We start from the raw sequence: 16963 nt of genomic DNA, 5'->3' as shown, positions 1-16963 counted from the left end.
TTACAATAATCATCATACACGTGTGTCTACAGAGTACACTGTTCAACTAACGTGCTGCGGTAAACACAAGACAAGGAAACTCCCTGTTGTACTACTCCTGGTCCAGAGACTGGCACAGGCAGACATGTTGTTGCATGTCTTGGTGAGGGTGTGGTAATGTACAGCCCTGCTGATAGTGCTCCTGCCATGCCAGTCACCTGACTAGTATGGGCGTCCTCGTCATCACCGTAAGACTCACATTATCTTATCTAACCTGAGTCCCACCATGTTTTATTATCCGAAACACCTGTTTAGATTTTCCAGGATGTTTTCAGATGGTGTGTGTGTGTGTGTGTAAGAGAGAGAAGGGGGCAATAACATCCTTCATATTGTTATCAAATCTCTTGTTTTCCCAGCCAACAACAACAACAACAGCCTACATCCTGCTGTCTGACACAGACTATCATGCTCTGACAGTAACAGAGCCTCTCGCTCATAGTGCAGCTTTGAATACTGAATCAATCCAAAAAGGAAGTGGATTCTGAATCCAATGTAGCTTTTTCATTATGTTTGCTTCCTCATTTATTTATTTTTGCAGTTCTGGCAGGCAGATTACGCCATGATGACATGTTTTGTCAACATGCCTAAATTGCAACACGCAGCATGTGGATATTTTTGACAACACCAGTGACAACACAATAGAAAATATGTTACACCTCTCCATATCATCTTGTTTTTCCACACTCAAACCACTAGGTGACAGCACATACAATCTAATCCTAATGCAAAGCCGTGGACCTTCCCCCTTGATAAGGGAAGTCATATTTTAAAAATATCTCACCACTTAATACAAATAATGTCCTATTATTAAGGGCTTAATAGAGGTAGAGGTAGTTATAATCTTTAATCAGTGACGAAGATATGATTTAACCCAAACAAAAACCACGTGCATCAAAACATCTGTATTTGACCTCTATGACCTGGTTCCTGGCGATCCCGAAACTCAAATGATCGAAATTGAAGTACATGTTGCCATGCACAGTTGACTGGGGGGGCATGAAAGGACGGGGAAATTAGGAGGTAGGACTGTGCAGTGTGGGTAGACGGAGGTCATATAAGGACGTCGACTATGTCAACAGAAGTTTCTTTTGCTACAAATTCCTTGTGACCCTGCGATTATGAAAGGTTTGCGTGAGAAGCGGAACACGCGAGCGTAAAAATCTTTATTTCTCATGCGCAAGTCGTGGCGTCTCTCTCCCTCTCTTCGTGCGGGGCGGACTTAAACCAACCAAGTTTCCTGCCCCGTAAACGCGCAGCATCAGTCCTTCCTATCATTGCTGAGGAACTGCCCTGATTTCGTTCACCATGAGAGACCTTCACTTTAAGGACAACTTTTGGGTAGGTGGTACATTGTTTAGTAGACTTTTGTTTGTTGTGCACAAAAATACACACACACACACCCTCAGCGTGAGTAACTTGTTCATTTATTTAATATTAAGAGATTAGAGGGTGTGTTCTGTCGTGTCCTGTGTGTGTCTACTTGTTCACACTGTAAAGCTGAATTGTGACAGGGCTGGCTGTCATACACCCATACACACCACATATGAGCATGAGGGTTATTCTGGCAAGGGTGTAAGATATCTATGTGAGTAGGTCAATCTATGCCCATATATTTCTCTATGTAAGTGCTTATTGTAGGTTTTTTTATGTGAAGATATGTCTCTATGTAGATATCTCCTTATTTAAGACATTTCTATAGAATCAGAATCCGAAAGTGGCTTAATCGCCATGCAAGTTGGCACAGACAAGGAATTTACTTTTACAAGAAGGTGCATACATTCAACATATAGGAACAGATCTTAAATAAGTGGTGTAAGTTTAAACAAGTCTAAAACTTTACTAACAGAACCAAGTCTAATTAACTCATACTAACAAATACTAAGGGGAGAGGTATGTCAAATATGCACGTGTTTCGGTGTGTAGAGATATAGTGTGTTACCCCTCCCGTTCATGTTAGAACACAGAGCTGACTTGCACGGCTGGATACGATGCCATCATACAGCACCTCACCGATGGCAAGAGGACCTGCAAGGAGGTGGAGGACTTCATGAAAGCCAGGTGAGCTCAGAATGCTGCTGTGACCCATGTAGACACAAGAGATGGCTGGAGGCCACTGGACAATTTCCATGTATATCTATCTGCTCAATCGAACAGACAGACAGAGAGCCAGACAGCTATCCAACCAGACTTTTATTTAGTTAGTCTTGAGGCTTTGTTGTGCCTTAGTCCAGTGAATGGTCCCGTCAGTTCTGCTGACTGGTAGCTGAAGAAATCAGGGTTAACAGTACAGGAAACTGCTGCTGTGTGTTCTGTCTGTGACACTGTGTAAGTAGGACTTAACAGCAAGTGTGAGAAGTGTGAGCTCCTCTATTTCCTCGTTCTTAAACATGAAAGCAAAGTACTTTTCACATGACAAGATTTCACATTCCACCATTTCACATGACAGTGTGGTCTGGGTTCAATCAATAAACCTTCTCCTTCGCGCGTTCATCAAATCGCTTCACCCGCAGTGTGTGTAAATAAGCTGTCAATGTGTCTGTATGTGTTTCAGAGCAGCTATAGAGGAAAAGTATGCCAAAGAGCTGCTGGGTCTCTCCAAGAAAGTGTGTGGACACAACGAGATGAAGTAAGTTTGTTTGCGTGGGTCTTCTTCTTTGTTCATTCAGGCAACCCGTCTGGTATATTTGGCCATGCATCTTATGTGTCGTGAAGGGGGTGTTTGTGGTTTGTTTCGGTCTCAAAAGCTCGGCAGCTGGCAAAACAGTGTAAATTCTTAACTGTGTTGGTGCTTGATGCCTTCCGCTCTGGGACAGAGTGGAGAGGAGGAGGGCTGTGGTCAGCAGGAACGACTCTGAAGTGCACAATGTGCCCTCAGTGTTTGATGCCTTAAGTACATGAGGGGGGGGGGAGCATAACACAGACAAAGAAGCCCAGAGAAAGAGGCTAGCTGACAGGACCACTGCATGTGACAGGCCTGTGACGTCACCATGTTTGTGTTTGTTTGCTCAGCACGCTGAAGAGATCCCTGGACATGTTCAAACTGCGTGAGTGTTTCCATTTCATGGATCAGGAGTCATTCTTGGTGGTTGCGTCAGCTGCGAGGTCAGGGGCACTTTCATCTTGGCTGTGTGTGTGTGTGTGTGTGTGTGTGTGTGTGTGTGTAGAAACAGAGCATGTGAGCCTGTCCCACCTCACTCTGGCCCAGACCATGCGAGACGAGGCACGTAGGTTGGAGGACTTCCGGGAGAGGCAGAAGGAAGCACGGAAGAAGGTAATCCTTGAAAAAGCAGGTCCCTATATGATCATTACGGTCACTATGTGTCTTTGTCAGGTCAAATATAAGGTCAGGGCTTTCACCGCTGATTGCCATAGACACCACACTCTCTACGTGGGTGACTCAGCTTGTTGCAAGCTCAGTTGTCACAGCCAAACCAGCAGTTTAATAGTTGATGGTGACTTGGGTTTGACCTCCCAGAGGCATCTGATGTGTTGGTGATGTGTGTTCTCAGGTGGAACAGCAGATGGATGCTTTTCACAAACAGAGGGCCACACAGTTCAAGAAGACCATGGAGGTGAGCTGCCAGCTCAAACCGGCCACCTCTGTCAGCTTAAGCGCTGTTGGGTAGCAGGCTAAGTTCAAATATTCTAGCAGCAGCCAGGATCATTCTTGCCAGTCAGGCCGATTCCTGACAGGCTAGCTGCAGCCATCGGTTACTGGGCCGATAGTGATACTCCTGTGTTCTGCAGAGGCCAAAAATCACTTTGACATTGGAGGAAGTGAAAAGGCACAGGGATGACTCTTTTTTAAAGAGGAAGTCAACGTTTGTGAGAGCAAACATGCCATTTGATATAAGCACATTGAAGAAAGGTCGAGCTTCCACAGGGAAACTGCATTAGCATGTTTCAGTCATGGTACCATGCCAACTGCCAGGTGAACATTAGTTTTGCTCCAGTCGTAATGCTTTGCTGCAAGCAAGGTCAGCGGACATGAAAAACATATAGTCAGACCAGTGGATATCTCTTGAGACAATGTTTACTAGAAAGGGAGGCCTAGGAAGTAACTGAACTGCCCCCCTTTTCTGCTGACTGTCCGTGCCCCCTCTTCCCCCCTTCCCCCCCAACCACCACCACCAACAGACAAAGAAGACCTATGAACAGAAGTGTCGAGACAGGGAGGAGGTGGAGCAGAACATGAACCGCAATGCAGGCACCACCAACACCAAGCTACTGGAGAAGGTACCGTAGCCTATAGCCACCTAGCAACGAGAGAAGGTACCCTGGGTCCTGGTTGGCCCGAGCCGGTTTGGGGCTGGAACCACCTTCTGTGATGAGAGCTGTGCCAACATGTCTCCTGGGTTAGACAGTTTCTTTCTTTCTTTGGTCTGAAGAATTTTGACTGGAGAGAAAAGATACTTGGGTTCCAGGCTAAAATTCTCATAGCTCGTGTTCTGCTAATTGAGGTAAAGAGGAAGAGTAGACAGAGAGAGAGACAGAGAGAGAGAGAGAGAAAGAGAGAGAGAGAGAGGGGGGGGGGAGGCGAGACACGAGAGGCGAGAGAGAGAGAGAGAGAGAGAGAGAGAGAGAGAGAGAGAGAGAGAGAGAGAGAGAGAGAGAGAGAGAGAGAGAGAGAGAGAGAGAGAGAGAGAGAGAGAGAGAGAGAGAGAGAGAGAGAGAGAGAGAGAGAGAGAGAGAGGGGGAGGTGAGACACGAAAAAGAGAGAGAAGACGAGGCAAAAGACAGCAAGGTTCTCATTGGGGCTGAGATAGAGATGAGAAAAGATGCATACCAAGAGCTTTGTGAAATTGTTGTTTTTTTAAATTGATTGATGACCTGTTTGTGCTTGTCTGTTTCAGCTGTACACTAAAGCCCAGCACGCCAAACAGACAGCAGAAGAAGCCGGTGAGAGACTCCAGAATATCAGGCCATTTAGCCAGTCTAGAATGTTCTTGAGTGTGTTTCATTATTATGTTATTTCCTCTCTGGGCTGGCAGACAAGATGTACGTACAGAATGTGTTGGTGTTGGGGAAAGTCCGAGAGGACTGGCAGAAAGAGCATGCCAAGGCCTGTGAGGTAGGGGGTAAATGTGTGTGTTGCTGTGTGCTGGTTAAGTGGTGTATGTGTGTGTCTGTGAGAAGAGAGAGAGATATGTGTCTGTGCAGGTATTTGAGAAGCAAGAGGTGGAGAGGATCAGTACTCTGAGGAACATGGTTTGGACGCACCTGAACCATCTGTCCCAGCAATGTGTCACCAGCGACGAGGTACACACGTGCACACACACACATGCACACACACACACATACACACACATACACACACATGCACACACACGCACACACACACACACACACACACACACACATATACACACACACACACACGTACACACACGCACACACACACACACACACATACACATGCACACACATGCACACACACATATACACACACACGCACACACACACACACAAGTACATTCCTACAACCACATTTGAGAAATATGCTGCATTTCAATTTCAGTTTCTATTACTACATGTACATAAGCTGGTGAAGCATGTACATAATAAGTTTGTGTGTTTAGCTCTATGAGGAAGTGAGAAAGTCTCTGGAGCAGTGTGACATCCAGGAGGACATTGGACACTTCATCAACCTCCGCAGAACAGGGGACAAACCTCCAGGTAGTCGCTCTCTCTCTGCTCTCTCCTCTAGAGATATAAACTCCCAAGATCTCTCTCTACGCGAGAGATATAAACCTCCAGGTAGTCTCTCATTGTTGCTCTCTCCTCTACAGACACAAAACTCCAGGTGCACTTTCTCTTTATGTTTCCACTAGAGAGATGCACCGCTAAAATACTCTCAGCTTCTCTATCTTGTTCATCTAACCATAACAATGTTCCCCCAGCTCCTGTCCTCTATGAGAACTTCTATAGTGGGCAGAGATCCACAGGCCCATGCCCCTCCCCCAGACAGCCTCCTCCAATCATCAGGTGGGTGACAAAGGAACAGGAAGTAAAAGAAGACAGAATCTGATGTAATATTTGAATTGTCTGAACTTCTGTGTGTGTCTGGCTTCTGTTTGTGCAGGAGGGGACCTTTGCCTGACCCTTTGAACAATGCTGGTAAGTTTACATTATAATTGGTCTACATGTTTCCATGACAATGCCATAGTCCACCTTATAACAGAATGTTTCTGTCCTCTAGGGGATGAGGTCTACGACACCGTCCAGGAACCAGGATACAGCCTGCTACATCACTAGTACACACACGCATGCTTGCAGACACTGATACATGCACACATACGCATGCTTGCACACATATACCTGCACACTGGTTCCCATTCCTCACCAAGTCATGAATTAAGTCACCCTGATAAAACTAGACACAGAGCATAGACAAAACAGACTTGTCCTTATGACTGTGTTTAAACAGTCCAAGATGTGTTAGTGGGGATAAAAACTGTGTGTGTGTAAACATCATCACATCAGCAGTTCTGTAGAGGAAACACCCATAAAAATTCCTTCTAACAAGTCTGTGATCAGTAACTGATCCAAGGTCACCAGGAAGTTTTCTAGCAGGTCTTTTATTGAGCTTAATTTTGTTCCAGGAACTGTGAAGCATTCTGGGATAGAGCTACACAGCTATACTATGATGCGTCATACGGATGGAATGTCTATTTATTTTGTAATGAAAATATGGTTGAATGTCTTTTTGTTGTGGCTTCATTTGTATATCCTGTGTGTTCCCTTCACAATTGGAATCAAGTGAGACCTTGTACTTCTGCTGTGTCATCTAGTTGTCTGTTCTGGGAGGGTCGATCCAGCTCACTTCCTATTCAGTGTTCACTTACTATTTTGTGTTTAGTGGCATGCAGCAGGCATGACTGGTATTGTGTTCCCCGGGGCTGTCGTCAACTACCGTTAGTTTTAGTGATTAGGACTTTCTCCTGCAGCGAAGTGTGTGGTCTCAACACACGCTCCCATACACACACAAAGTATCAGTATTCTACCATCATTCTATCAGCCACAAATACACACACAAACAGTACAACACTGTCAAACTGTCTCACCCTTTCCAACACATTCAATACACAGACAAAGTGTACACAGGAAGTTACAAAGAGCGTTTCTCAATCATGAAACTTTCCATCACAGACGCTTGTGGTTACTGTATCAGGGAGGTCCCAGGTGGAGACACAACTGACTCAGAGTGACTGTAAAACATGCCCATGGACCGTACTGAATAAAGCTGTTCCAGAACCTGTTTGAGGCCCAGCAACTGTAGGTGTTGTTGTTCAGTGAACAAGAAAGGAAGCTGTATTTGTAATCAAAACCTTTTTATTTTCCTCCAAGACTCCAACAATATTCATCATAAGAACGAGCCAGTCAGCCTTGTTCTCTGTGACCTGTCTGGATCTATGTGTCTGGTAGCCTCGGTGAATAGAATATCCCAAACACATCTGTTCTGTTGTCAGTTCTTAAGGTCCATTTCATTATCTGTCTGTCCACCTCCAGTCAGCTAGCGTGCAACTAGCCAGCCCCCAGGCCTCCAACTACGCCGACGTCTTCAGGCATGGGTCCGGGTCTCCATCGCAACAGTCCCTCCAAGTAGTCAATTGACATTCTCCTTTTTGATCAAATCTATGATCAACTGGATGGTTTTCTCATCTAAAAGTGATACAGAAAGAAATCTGAACCATAAGGTATGTGCTAGACGAGACAAAGGCAGATGAGGAACCAGAAAGAGAAGGACCAGAAAGGAAGGGACAAAAACAAAAGGGTATTAAGATTATTTACCCTCCAGGTTCATCTTTGGGTTCTCTAGCTTCCTCTCCAGCAGGGAGTCCATCAGCTTCCTCAAGTGTTTGAAGATCACCCCTATCCTCACTGGAGCCTAACACACAACATCCTCAAAATGTTCAAGAGCTCCAATCTCTCCTCCCTCCCTCCCATCCACCCCTCCCCAATCCACAAAGCTGTGAGCCTCTGACCAACCTGGAAGTGAATCCAGCCGTCCAATGAGATGAGGCGTTCTCGGTGCTGCACGTCGATGTCACCGCCAAACAGCAGCATAGGGAAGGGAGAGATCAGGGTGGTGTCTCTAAGGTAGATCCTGGAATACTTCACCTGCAACGCACACACACACACACACACACACGGGAGGGAGAGGAGATAACAGGAGTCTCTCAGGTATGTCCTAAGACACCGGAACGGTGGGTTGCTTTGACATCGGAAAGCCCTCCTCTCTCAAACCGACACCCACCTTCTCCTGGTAGAGCAGCCAGCCGTGGGTCTGCAGGTGTCTGTTGACGGAGGAGGGGTGGACCTGCGCGCGCCCCTGGGGGGTGTCGGCGGTGCACACCACCCTCTCCAGCATGTCCACGGTGGGCGTGACCAGCACCCGGCCCACGCTGTCGTACAGGCCGGCCGTCACCACTGCCTTCAGCAGGCTTATCTGCTGCTGCCCTGGGGGGCCCTGGGCGAGGGGGGCCCTGGAGCGAGAGCTGCAGAACCCAGCCTGCTCCATCATCCTCATCAGCTCCTGCTTCACATCCTGGACCAGACAGACACGGGTCAGAACCGGTACCACCCCCCCCCCCCCCCCCCTCCACTGTAGCCTCGCACCACGACACCAGCACCGAAGGCGATCGAAAACCAACGGCTCTTTAACGGTGAACGTACCTCGATGGTGAGGAGCGCGGTGCGATTCAGGAAGTGTTTCCTGCAGTAGGTCATCTCTGCTCTGGACCCCTCGGCACGGGAGCTCTTCCACCTGCAGAACAACACACAAGCTCAGAAAACCTCAGAGACCCTCAGGGAACCAGAGAGGTCTATCGGGAACAGTAATGGACTGGTACCCCAAGTAGGCGATGTAGATTGTCAGGTGATCTGAGTTGGCCAATGAGAGGGCAGCTTTAGCCAGGTTGGCTTCCTCCTTCCTGTTCATAGGTGTGGAAAATGGAGACTTCTCTGAGATAGCTGCTGCAATAGTCGCCTTTGAGGAACACACACACACACACAAAGTCAGTAAGTTAAAACAATCACATTCACCTATCTTACATCTTCCCAGTACGCGTACCAGATGGTGCAGTACCAGTAATGTCCTACAGGAGAACTCACTATGGGATCCAGACAGCCCAGGATGGCTCCGAAGATGAGCATCTTTCCGATCTTGACGTTGACAGGCAGCGTGGCGAGGTGGTGCCCCAGGGGGGTGAGGGTGTGCGTGTCAGGGTGGCATGCCCCGATCTTGCGCAGCAGACTCAGGGCGTTGCTGACAGACTGGGGCTGTGGGGGGTCCAGCGCCCTTGACAGGAACACCTCAGGGGACCCGTACGCACATTTCTGAAGGGAGGGGGACAGCTGGTGAGGGGGAAGGGGGGATGTATGTGGGCGTGTGTACGTAGCTGTGTGTGTGAGGGAGCGTGTGCGCCTGTTTATGTGCGGGCATGTGTTTGTGTATGTGTCTGTGTTGGTGCGTGTGTGTGACCGTATGTGTGACTGTGTTTGTGTGAGTGTGTGTGTGTATACCACAGATTAGTAACCACCCATTATGACTATCCTGCAGTGCAGACAGGGTGGTGCACAGGGCGGGGGTCAGACTGAGGAAGACGAGTGAGTGTCGGTAGTATGCAAGCGAATCGTTATGTGTGTGTGAGAGTTAGTGTTTGTGAGTGTGTGTTTGTTTGATGGGTGTGAGTGTGGGTTAAGTCATGTTATGGGGAGTTGCAGGCGAGGGTATGACACATATTGAGCAATATCTACTGAGGAAACCAGAAGGCAAAGTGAGCCACAAGTGTTTCCCACAAATAGACTGACGGAGTGCCACAGAATCAACACTGGCCGCCACATATTGCGTTTCATTATAAACATTTTTTATGCTATTTAAAACACGCAGGGTATTCCCAGCTCTCCTTTCCTTTCCCTGCTCTCCCTCCGTCTCTCGGTCACTCACGCGTCTCTCTCTCTCTCTCTCTCTCTCTCTCTCTCTCTCTCACACACACACACACACACACACACACACACACACAGTCATAGCGTCAGCACACGTTAGCAATGACGTAGATCCGCCGTTCTAGTAAGACAGACAGCGATCAGACTACAAACATGTCTTAATCTGCTAGACAAGTGGGTTCCCCTTCGTTATTTTGGTGAGCAGTCTCACGAGCCCTACTTGCGCGGCGTCATGGAGCCAACCAGCTAAATAGTTATTTAGCACTAACGTTGCTACTTGCATATATGCAGAAATTGTTTACAATATTTTAAGGCTTCGACCAGTGCTGCTCAAGCAGAAAGACAGGGTCGGGGAGGGAAACAGATGGATCCGTTAGGCATTGAAGAAAGAGTAGGAGAGGAGGACAGCATCCAACATGCTGCTGACAGAGAGCCAGCTGAAGCAACAGGTGAGGTGGACAAACAGATGTACAAACAGGCAGGTAAGAAAGCAGGTCTCAGGATAAGGGAACTCATGTGAAGGTGTGAATCATTTTTGATTCATATTTAATAGAATAAAGTTCTGTCTAACGAATTATTAACAAAGGAATTCTTTTGTACCATGATGTGTAGACACAGTTCTTCCAGCGGTACCCTCAGTATCTCTGGTATAGAGTAATCCATGAACGCCTGGAACCTGAGAGAGAGAGAGATAAAGAGAGTGAGAGGGAGTGAGAGAGAGGAGATGGGGAGGTAGGGATGCAGGTATGAGACGTGTTTAGGGCCTCACACCCACACACTAGATGTTGCCAGCAGACAGACTCTCCACACCTGAACTTGGGGTAGAGTCTGAAGCAGAAGCCGCTGCGTACGCGCCCCGCCCTGCCCTGCCTCTGGAGGGCGCTGGCCTTCGAAACGAATGTCTCCACGAGAGAACTCATCTGACTGCTCTCATGGTACCTGGAGAACCGCAGAGGTTAGGCAGGATGGAACCAGACCAGGCTTCTGGTCCTCCTCCACGGCCTGCTCCCTGCTGCTCACACCATTCATTATCCCTGAATGATATATATGAATATGGATCTCCTAAACTGTATATTTATGTTGTTCCTACTTGTTTTCCTTGGTCTTTCCTGTGTCAATGACAAAAACCACGTCGGGGATGGTGACGCCTGTCTCAGCTATATTTGTTGACAGCACAATCTGGAACACAGTCCAAAACAGAAACTCACGTTGACATTTCAAGTCTCCCTGAGCAGTTGGAAGTGCGGCCGTGTGCAACGCCCAGAGCCGCCGTACCTTTCTGACGCCAGCGGGGGGCACTGTGAAAGCAGCAGCCTGGTCCTTGGATGACAGAGTGGAGTGCAGCGCCACCAGCTTGTACCTGAGGGGGGCAGCAGAGAGACACACCCAACCCTCATCACAACATCTTCTTTGTCAGTAAAAACACACACCTTTGGGGGGGGGGGGGGGAGAGAGAGACAGGTGAAGAGAGAGAGATTAAGACATGGGAGAGAGGAAGGAGGGAAATGAGAAAGAGGGAGACAGAGGAGTGGAGGTGTTGGGTACCTGTCTTTGGAGCGGAACCTCTTGTCTGAGCTGAGCAGGTCGTAGAGCTGCTGGATGTGAGCCAGGCCCGGCAGGAACACCAGCACGGCCCCCTCCAGCACTGCAAACTGGGGGGACTTATCTAACACACAATCCAACACACAAACATCGTCAGAGCTGTCGGGGCCTCCGACCACCGGACCACGCCATTAAGGTGTTGCTGTGGCAACTGTAGAGTGACAGGTATGTGTTACCCAGGTACTCCAGCAGGTCCAAAACCAGGTCCATGTTGATCTTGTTGGGGTTCATGTACTGGAGGGCGTGTCGGGTCCGGCTACTGAAGTGGTCTAAGTCTGGACCCAAGTCCCAGCCCGAGCCCGAATCCTTCACAATAAACTCCTGCGGAACACACGCACACACACACACCGGCAGGTATGAGACGCATGCTGGAGAGGAGCTGGACACAGAGCTGGTACAGACGAAGGGGGAGACAGGAAGGAGAGCAAGACTAATGCTGCTGGATTATTATGGTGCCAGATCCTCTTCTTCCTGTTCATCATTCATGATCTGAAGAATGAAGCAGGAGCAGAGAGGAGCCACTACTACCGTAATCCTGCCTCACCGGAACTCACATCATGACAAGCACGGTAAGAAGGATTGGAAGGATGAGGAGGAAGGAGGAGAGGAAGGAGGAGAGGAAAGCAGATGGAGGAGGATGTTCATGTGGTCCCCTACCTGGTGCTGCTGGCTCTTGCCCCCCCTCATGGTGACGGCCAGACTGACCTCCTCCTCCTCCTCCAGGATCTTCTGGCTGTACTCAGAATCCTGTTCTAGAACATAGCCGGTCTCCTCCACAATGTCCTCCAGATGGAACACCTGCAGACCCCCCACACACACACACACACACACACACACACACACACACACACACACACTGAACCATCACATACAACCTACAGCAGACTGTAGAAGCATTCATTCATTTCGATGTATTTAGGGTTCATTCATTCACTTCCTCTTCATGCAGTCATCTCCGGTTCACTCAGTTATCTGGCCTCACCTCCACAGGGAAGGTTCTCCCAGGGATAGTGACCACCGGGCAGTGGTTGAAGTAGGCCGAAAACTTCTCACACTGGACCGTGGCGCTCATGAGGACCAGGTGCAGGTCAGAGCGCCGCTGGACCACGTCCTTCAGGATGGTCAGCAGGAAGTCAGACTGGACACTGCGCTCATGGACCTGGGGGGGGGGGAGTGGGTTTGGTTCCACCTCTTCTAGTGCCAAGCAATCACGTGTGTGTGTCATTAGAGTGTGTGTGTGTTCTCCCACCTCGTCGACGATGATGTGTGTGAGAGAGCTGAGCAGCGGGTCGTGCTGCAGTTTGCGGAGCAGGACCCCGGTGGTACAGTACAGCAGGCGGGTCCAGTCCCCCGCTCGGTTCTCCATCCGGATCTGGTACCCACACAGGGACGACTGCAACCACAACAGGATATGACATCACATACCGTAGGATACCATCACCATCAGGATGTCATAGCACGATAAAGTACGGTATCCTACATCCTTCCGGCCTGCTCCTCCCCCCCCCCCCCCCCCCCAGACTCAGACCTTGGCCCCGGGTCCGTCGTCGCTCCCCAGCTCCTGTGCCACCCTGCTGGCCAGGCTCATGGCGGAGATCCTGCGCGGCTGGGTCACCGCGATGTTGCAGTGCTGCGCCACAGGGCCCGCCGTCAGCAGCTCCTCCAGGATGAACTGGGGAATCTGGGTGCTCTTCCCACTGCCCGTCTCCCCCGACACCACCACCACACGGTGGCGCTGCAGGGCGTCCAGCACGCGGCCACGGTGCTGGACCACGGGAAGCTGCTCGCGCTCAGCCTGCAGGCGGCGCCAGAGGGCGGAGCCTCGCGATTTAAGAAGGAGGAGCTTGGAGGCCTCGGCTCTGCCCCCTTCCCTTAGGGACTTCCTCTCCTTCTCCTCCTCATCCTCTTCCGCGGTCGCCAGGCTCTCCCAGGAGTCCTCCGGCTCCCCCTGGGCCTCGGGCTGCGTCTGGCTCGTGGCCTCCTGCCCCGGCCCTGAGGCCTGCTGCAGGCTCTGCTGCTGTTTGAGGCGAGTCAGCAGGCGGGCGATGAACTGGTCGCGGGGCTTGTTGGCCGCCGTGCGGCTCTGCTCCTCCTCGCGCTGCTCGCCGTCGCTCCACTCTAGCCACACCTCCCTGTACGTAGGGGGGAGGAGCTGGTGCACCGACTGGGGGAAGGGGGAGAGGGGGGAGAGTAGGGGGAGATTGAAAGAAAAAAATCAGATCAAAGACAAAGACAAGTAGGCGTTCGTCTTGGAAGCTGCACAGCCCCCTCCCCCCCTGTGATATAGACAGTATACTGCACGCACCTGTCCCTTGACCAGGTTGTAGAGAGCCAGAGTGGCAGCCAGGTGTTGAGCCTGCATGCTGTCCTCTGTCAGGATGGTGGGACACACCTCCAACACATCCTCCAGCCTCTGGACACGAACCCTGGAACACACACACACACACACACAGGTCCTTAGTCGGGCTAGAAATCAGAAGGTTGCCGGATCGATTCCCCACTGTGCCAAATGCTGTTGTGTCCTTGGGCAAGGCACTTCACCCTACTTGCCTCGGGGGGAATGTCCCTGTACTTACTGTAAGTCGCTCTGGATAAGAGCGTCCACTAAATGACTAAATGTAAATGTAAACACACTCCTGACACACAAGACACACTCGCTCCGACACACACCCTTACCTGCTGCGCCAGTATCTCCCAGCAGGAACCTTCTGGAAAGAGGGAGCAGGGCTCTTGGGCAGGTTCTTCCTCACCCAGTCGATCAGGAACTGTTTAGGAGACTTCCCCGTCCAGCTGCGAGCCGTGTAGTCAAGGTTGCGGATGTCCTTGGGCTCGTTCTTCTTCACTGCTGGAGAACACACGCGCGCACACAAACATGAGACTGACAGGGACCATGTATAGATGCTACAGTAAAGTTACTATCTCCGGTTGGTACCTTTCTCTGCTGGAGGGGGCGTGTCTTTCTGCTCAAACAGGCTGAAGAGGCCGTCCTTGCTCTCGGGGGCCGGGGCTTGGGCCGGGGCTGGGGCCGGGGCAGGGGGTTTCCTGTCCTCACGGGGCGTGTCCACCACCTTCAGGGCCGGGTTGAACATGGGGTGGGACTCCAGGGGCTTCATCTCTGAGATACGGACACATCGGTTACATCTGCTTTGACAGCACAGTCGATACGGGCATGGCTCTATCGTAGGGCGTTGGATGGCAGATCAAGAGGTCACATGATCGAACATCAGCCCCGTGTACCCCCCTGATGTATTTATGTAAGTGTGATCCTGATCATGTGTGTGTGTGTGTATATACAGTGTACATGTGAGAGCGAGTGTATGTGTGCGTGGGCACGTGTGTGCTACCTTGCTGTATGACCCTAATGCGGTCCTGAGCAGTCCTCTGGCCTGCCCTGTCTCTCTTGCTCTTGGCAGCTGAAGCCATCTCCCTCGCGTCGTACAGCTGGGCCGTCAGGAGCAGGTACCTGTCGTTCTACACAGCCCAGTCACACCAACGTCACGGCAACACATTTGACACCCCCATATTCACATCTCACGTCATTTCAAGAGGACGTCGGAATGTTAAGTGACATAACAGGTTCACGTCATCAGGGGTTACCGGGTCAAACTTCTGGTCCAGTTCGGGGTTCCTTGCTGCCTTTCCTCTCGCTTCCTCCTCCTCCTCTTCCTCCTCCTCGTCTTCACTGGCCTGTTCAGCGTACCTCAGGATCCACTCCTTCATACTGGCCCCCTCGTCCTTCTCTGACACCTGGAGCCATGGAAACACGTATGGGTACTGACTTTCTAACCCTGTATACTGCACAGAAGTCCTACTGTACAGTACACTACTGTAGATGCAGGACCTCTGCTGAGCTCCAGAACCAGACAGGCCAGACCTCCCTATTGGTCTACCTACCTTGGCCAGCTCCTTCAGGGGCTCCTTAGGAGCCTGAGGCACGGAGGGCTGGGTCTGCTGAGGAGGCTGGAACCGGGCCTTGGTCCTGTGGTTCTCCTCCTGCATCCGCTGACTGAACCCCTCTGGGAGCTCCTCTGGGTGTATTGGGAGGGGGGGGGGGAAGAGAGGGGGGCAGACTGTGAGATCAGTCAGATACAATGTGGAATCAGAGCTAGCTCTAACCATAGGTTATACACTCTACCATCTTTAAGGTTCAGGCACAGCCAGTCAAGTGCTGAATGCAGATCCCCTCCATACAGCACGCTGCTCTTCATGGCCTCCTCGATGTGATCGGTCTTGAAGCTGAACTTCTGCAGTGCTGTGTACAGATCCTGCCGGGCACAACCAGAGAAGCGACGTCACGTCTCACACTGCAGTCCCATCGTATAAGGGAACCGTGATCTGTGTATGTGAATTGCTGCCGTCTCTGTTACCAGGAGCTTCTTGTTGGTGAGCCGTCCTGACACGGCACCCTGGTCTCCGTTCTCCTGCCTGAACTCATTGATCAGCTTGATGATCTTCTTCTCCAGATCCGGCTGAATGACAACCTGGTGTTCCACACAAACAGCACAGCATGAATGTGCTGGTGATTATGGTGTTGTGACAGTTATCATTCGAGTTGTGCAGTTATAACAGGGTTGTGCACGTATAATAGTGCGGTGCAGTTACGGTGTTATGAAGTTATGGTGTCTGTTTTAGGTCACTTCAAATGAAACACTCCATACGAAAGGGCACCTGTCTTTTTAGCGATCTGAACCTGCACAATGACTTACTTTGAGAATGGACTTGTCTGAAACTCCCCCCGTGTCAACATGCGCTGTGTTGGTGAGACTGTAGGTCTTAGGACCTGGCAGAACGGAGAGAAACATTATAGTTTCATGTCAGTTCAAGTCTGTGGTCCCCCACAGGGCAGTGAGGTAGCCTAAACAGTTAGCTCAGCGGCTACGGGGCACTTACTGAAACTCCTCCCAAACACAGATGCAGTGCGGACACAGTCAAGTACTGGGAAGATGCCACCATGTAAATGCACAGAGGATCACTGGCAAAGCAGTCTCAATAGTCTCTTGCGATCTCATACCTTTGGGTTTGTTGTTGTCTTTCACTGTGGCTTTAGCAGGATTCGGCTTCTGTGGTAGTTTTCTACCGGCGGAGGGGTCTGCCACGCCGTTTCCAGTTGCAGCAACGTTGCCCGCTGCCGCCGGTGGAACCGGAGGCACCACGGCTGCTTTCTTCTTTTTTCCACCCATTAAGATACGGTGCAAATACGGATCTAATGATCAATTCAACGGAAAACACATTAGTCGCTTTGGATGAAAGGCAACACACGTCAGTATGAGTTTGTAAATTGATCCTCAGTAGTTGCCGTAACGGAAGTGGTTCTCGGTTTGACGGATAAAGCTTTTTGGGTTGCCAGATACTTTATCATTGAACTTGTTTTTAG

The 16963-nt window shown here is 50.2% G+C and overlaps 2 protein-coding genes across 3 annotated transcripts; one reads left to right on the top strand and one right to left on the bottom strand.

Moving 5' to 3' along the window:
* Positions 1-1074: 1074 nt before the first annotated feature.
* Positions 1075-6742, top strand: pstpip2 (proline-serine-threonine phosphatase interacting protein 2). Its single transcript, XM_084687033.1, has 14 exons — positions 1075-1377; positions 1997-2097; positions 2591-2665; positions 3049-3083; positions 3204-3310; positions 3549-3611; positions 4177-4275; positions 4893-4938; positions 5031-5110; positions 5200-5298; positions 5619-5715; positions 5940-6024; positions 6122-6156; positions 6239-6742. The coding sequence occupies exons 1-14, from the start codon at positions 1345-1347 to the stop codon at positions 6292-6294; spliced, it is 1011 nt and encodes a 336-aa protein (XP_084543159.1). The 5' UTR covers positions 1075-1344; the 3' UTR covers positions 6295-6742.
* Positions 6743-7353: 611 nt separating this feature from the next.
* Positions 7354-16894, bottom strand: dhx29 (DEAH (Asp-Glu-Ala-His) box polypeptide 29). Of its 2 annotated transcripts, none has more exons than XM_084687031.1 (27): positions 16601-16894; positions 16296-16369; positions 15957-16070; positions 15725-15854; positions 15484-15617; positions 15187-15336; positions 14934-15060; positions 14522-14704; positions 14266-14434; positions 13895-14015; positions 13118-13753; positions 12839-12982; positions 12572-12748; positions 12247-12387; positions 11766-11910; positions 11533-11653; positions 11263-11347; positions 11078-11166; positions 10798-10926; positions 10588-10663; positions 9154-9378; positions 8892-9028; positions 8716-8806; positions 8297-8587; positions 8029-8160; positions 7831-7927; positions 7354-7701 (listed from the first exon to the last, which is right to left on the bottom strand). In XM_084687031.1, exons 1-27 carry the CDS (start codon positions 16767-16769, stop codon positions 7646-7648), a joined length of 4143 nt encoding a protein of 1380 aa, XP_084543157.1. In that variant the 5' UTR covers positions 16770-16894; the 3' UTR covers positions 7354-7645. The 2 variants fall into 2 exon arrangements, with proteins under 2 accessions (XP_084543157.1, XP_084543158.1); XM_084687032.1 differs by having other exon boundaries at positions 14266-14431.
* Positions 16895-16963: the final 69 nt, after the last annotated feature.

This window comes from Hypomesus nipponensis, chromosome 22 (genome assembly GCF_054491055.1).
Source record: "Hypomesus nipponensis isolate SF chromosome 22, ASM5449105v1, whole genome shotgun sequence".
Lineage (NCBI taxonomy): Eukaryota > Metazoa > Chordata > Actinopteri > Osmeriformes > Osmeridae > Hypomesus > Hypomesus nipponensis.
This window is presented reverse-complemented; position numbering and strand designations above follow the sequence as displayed.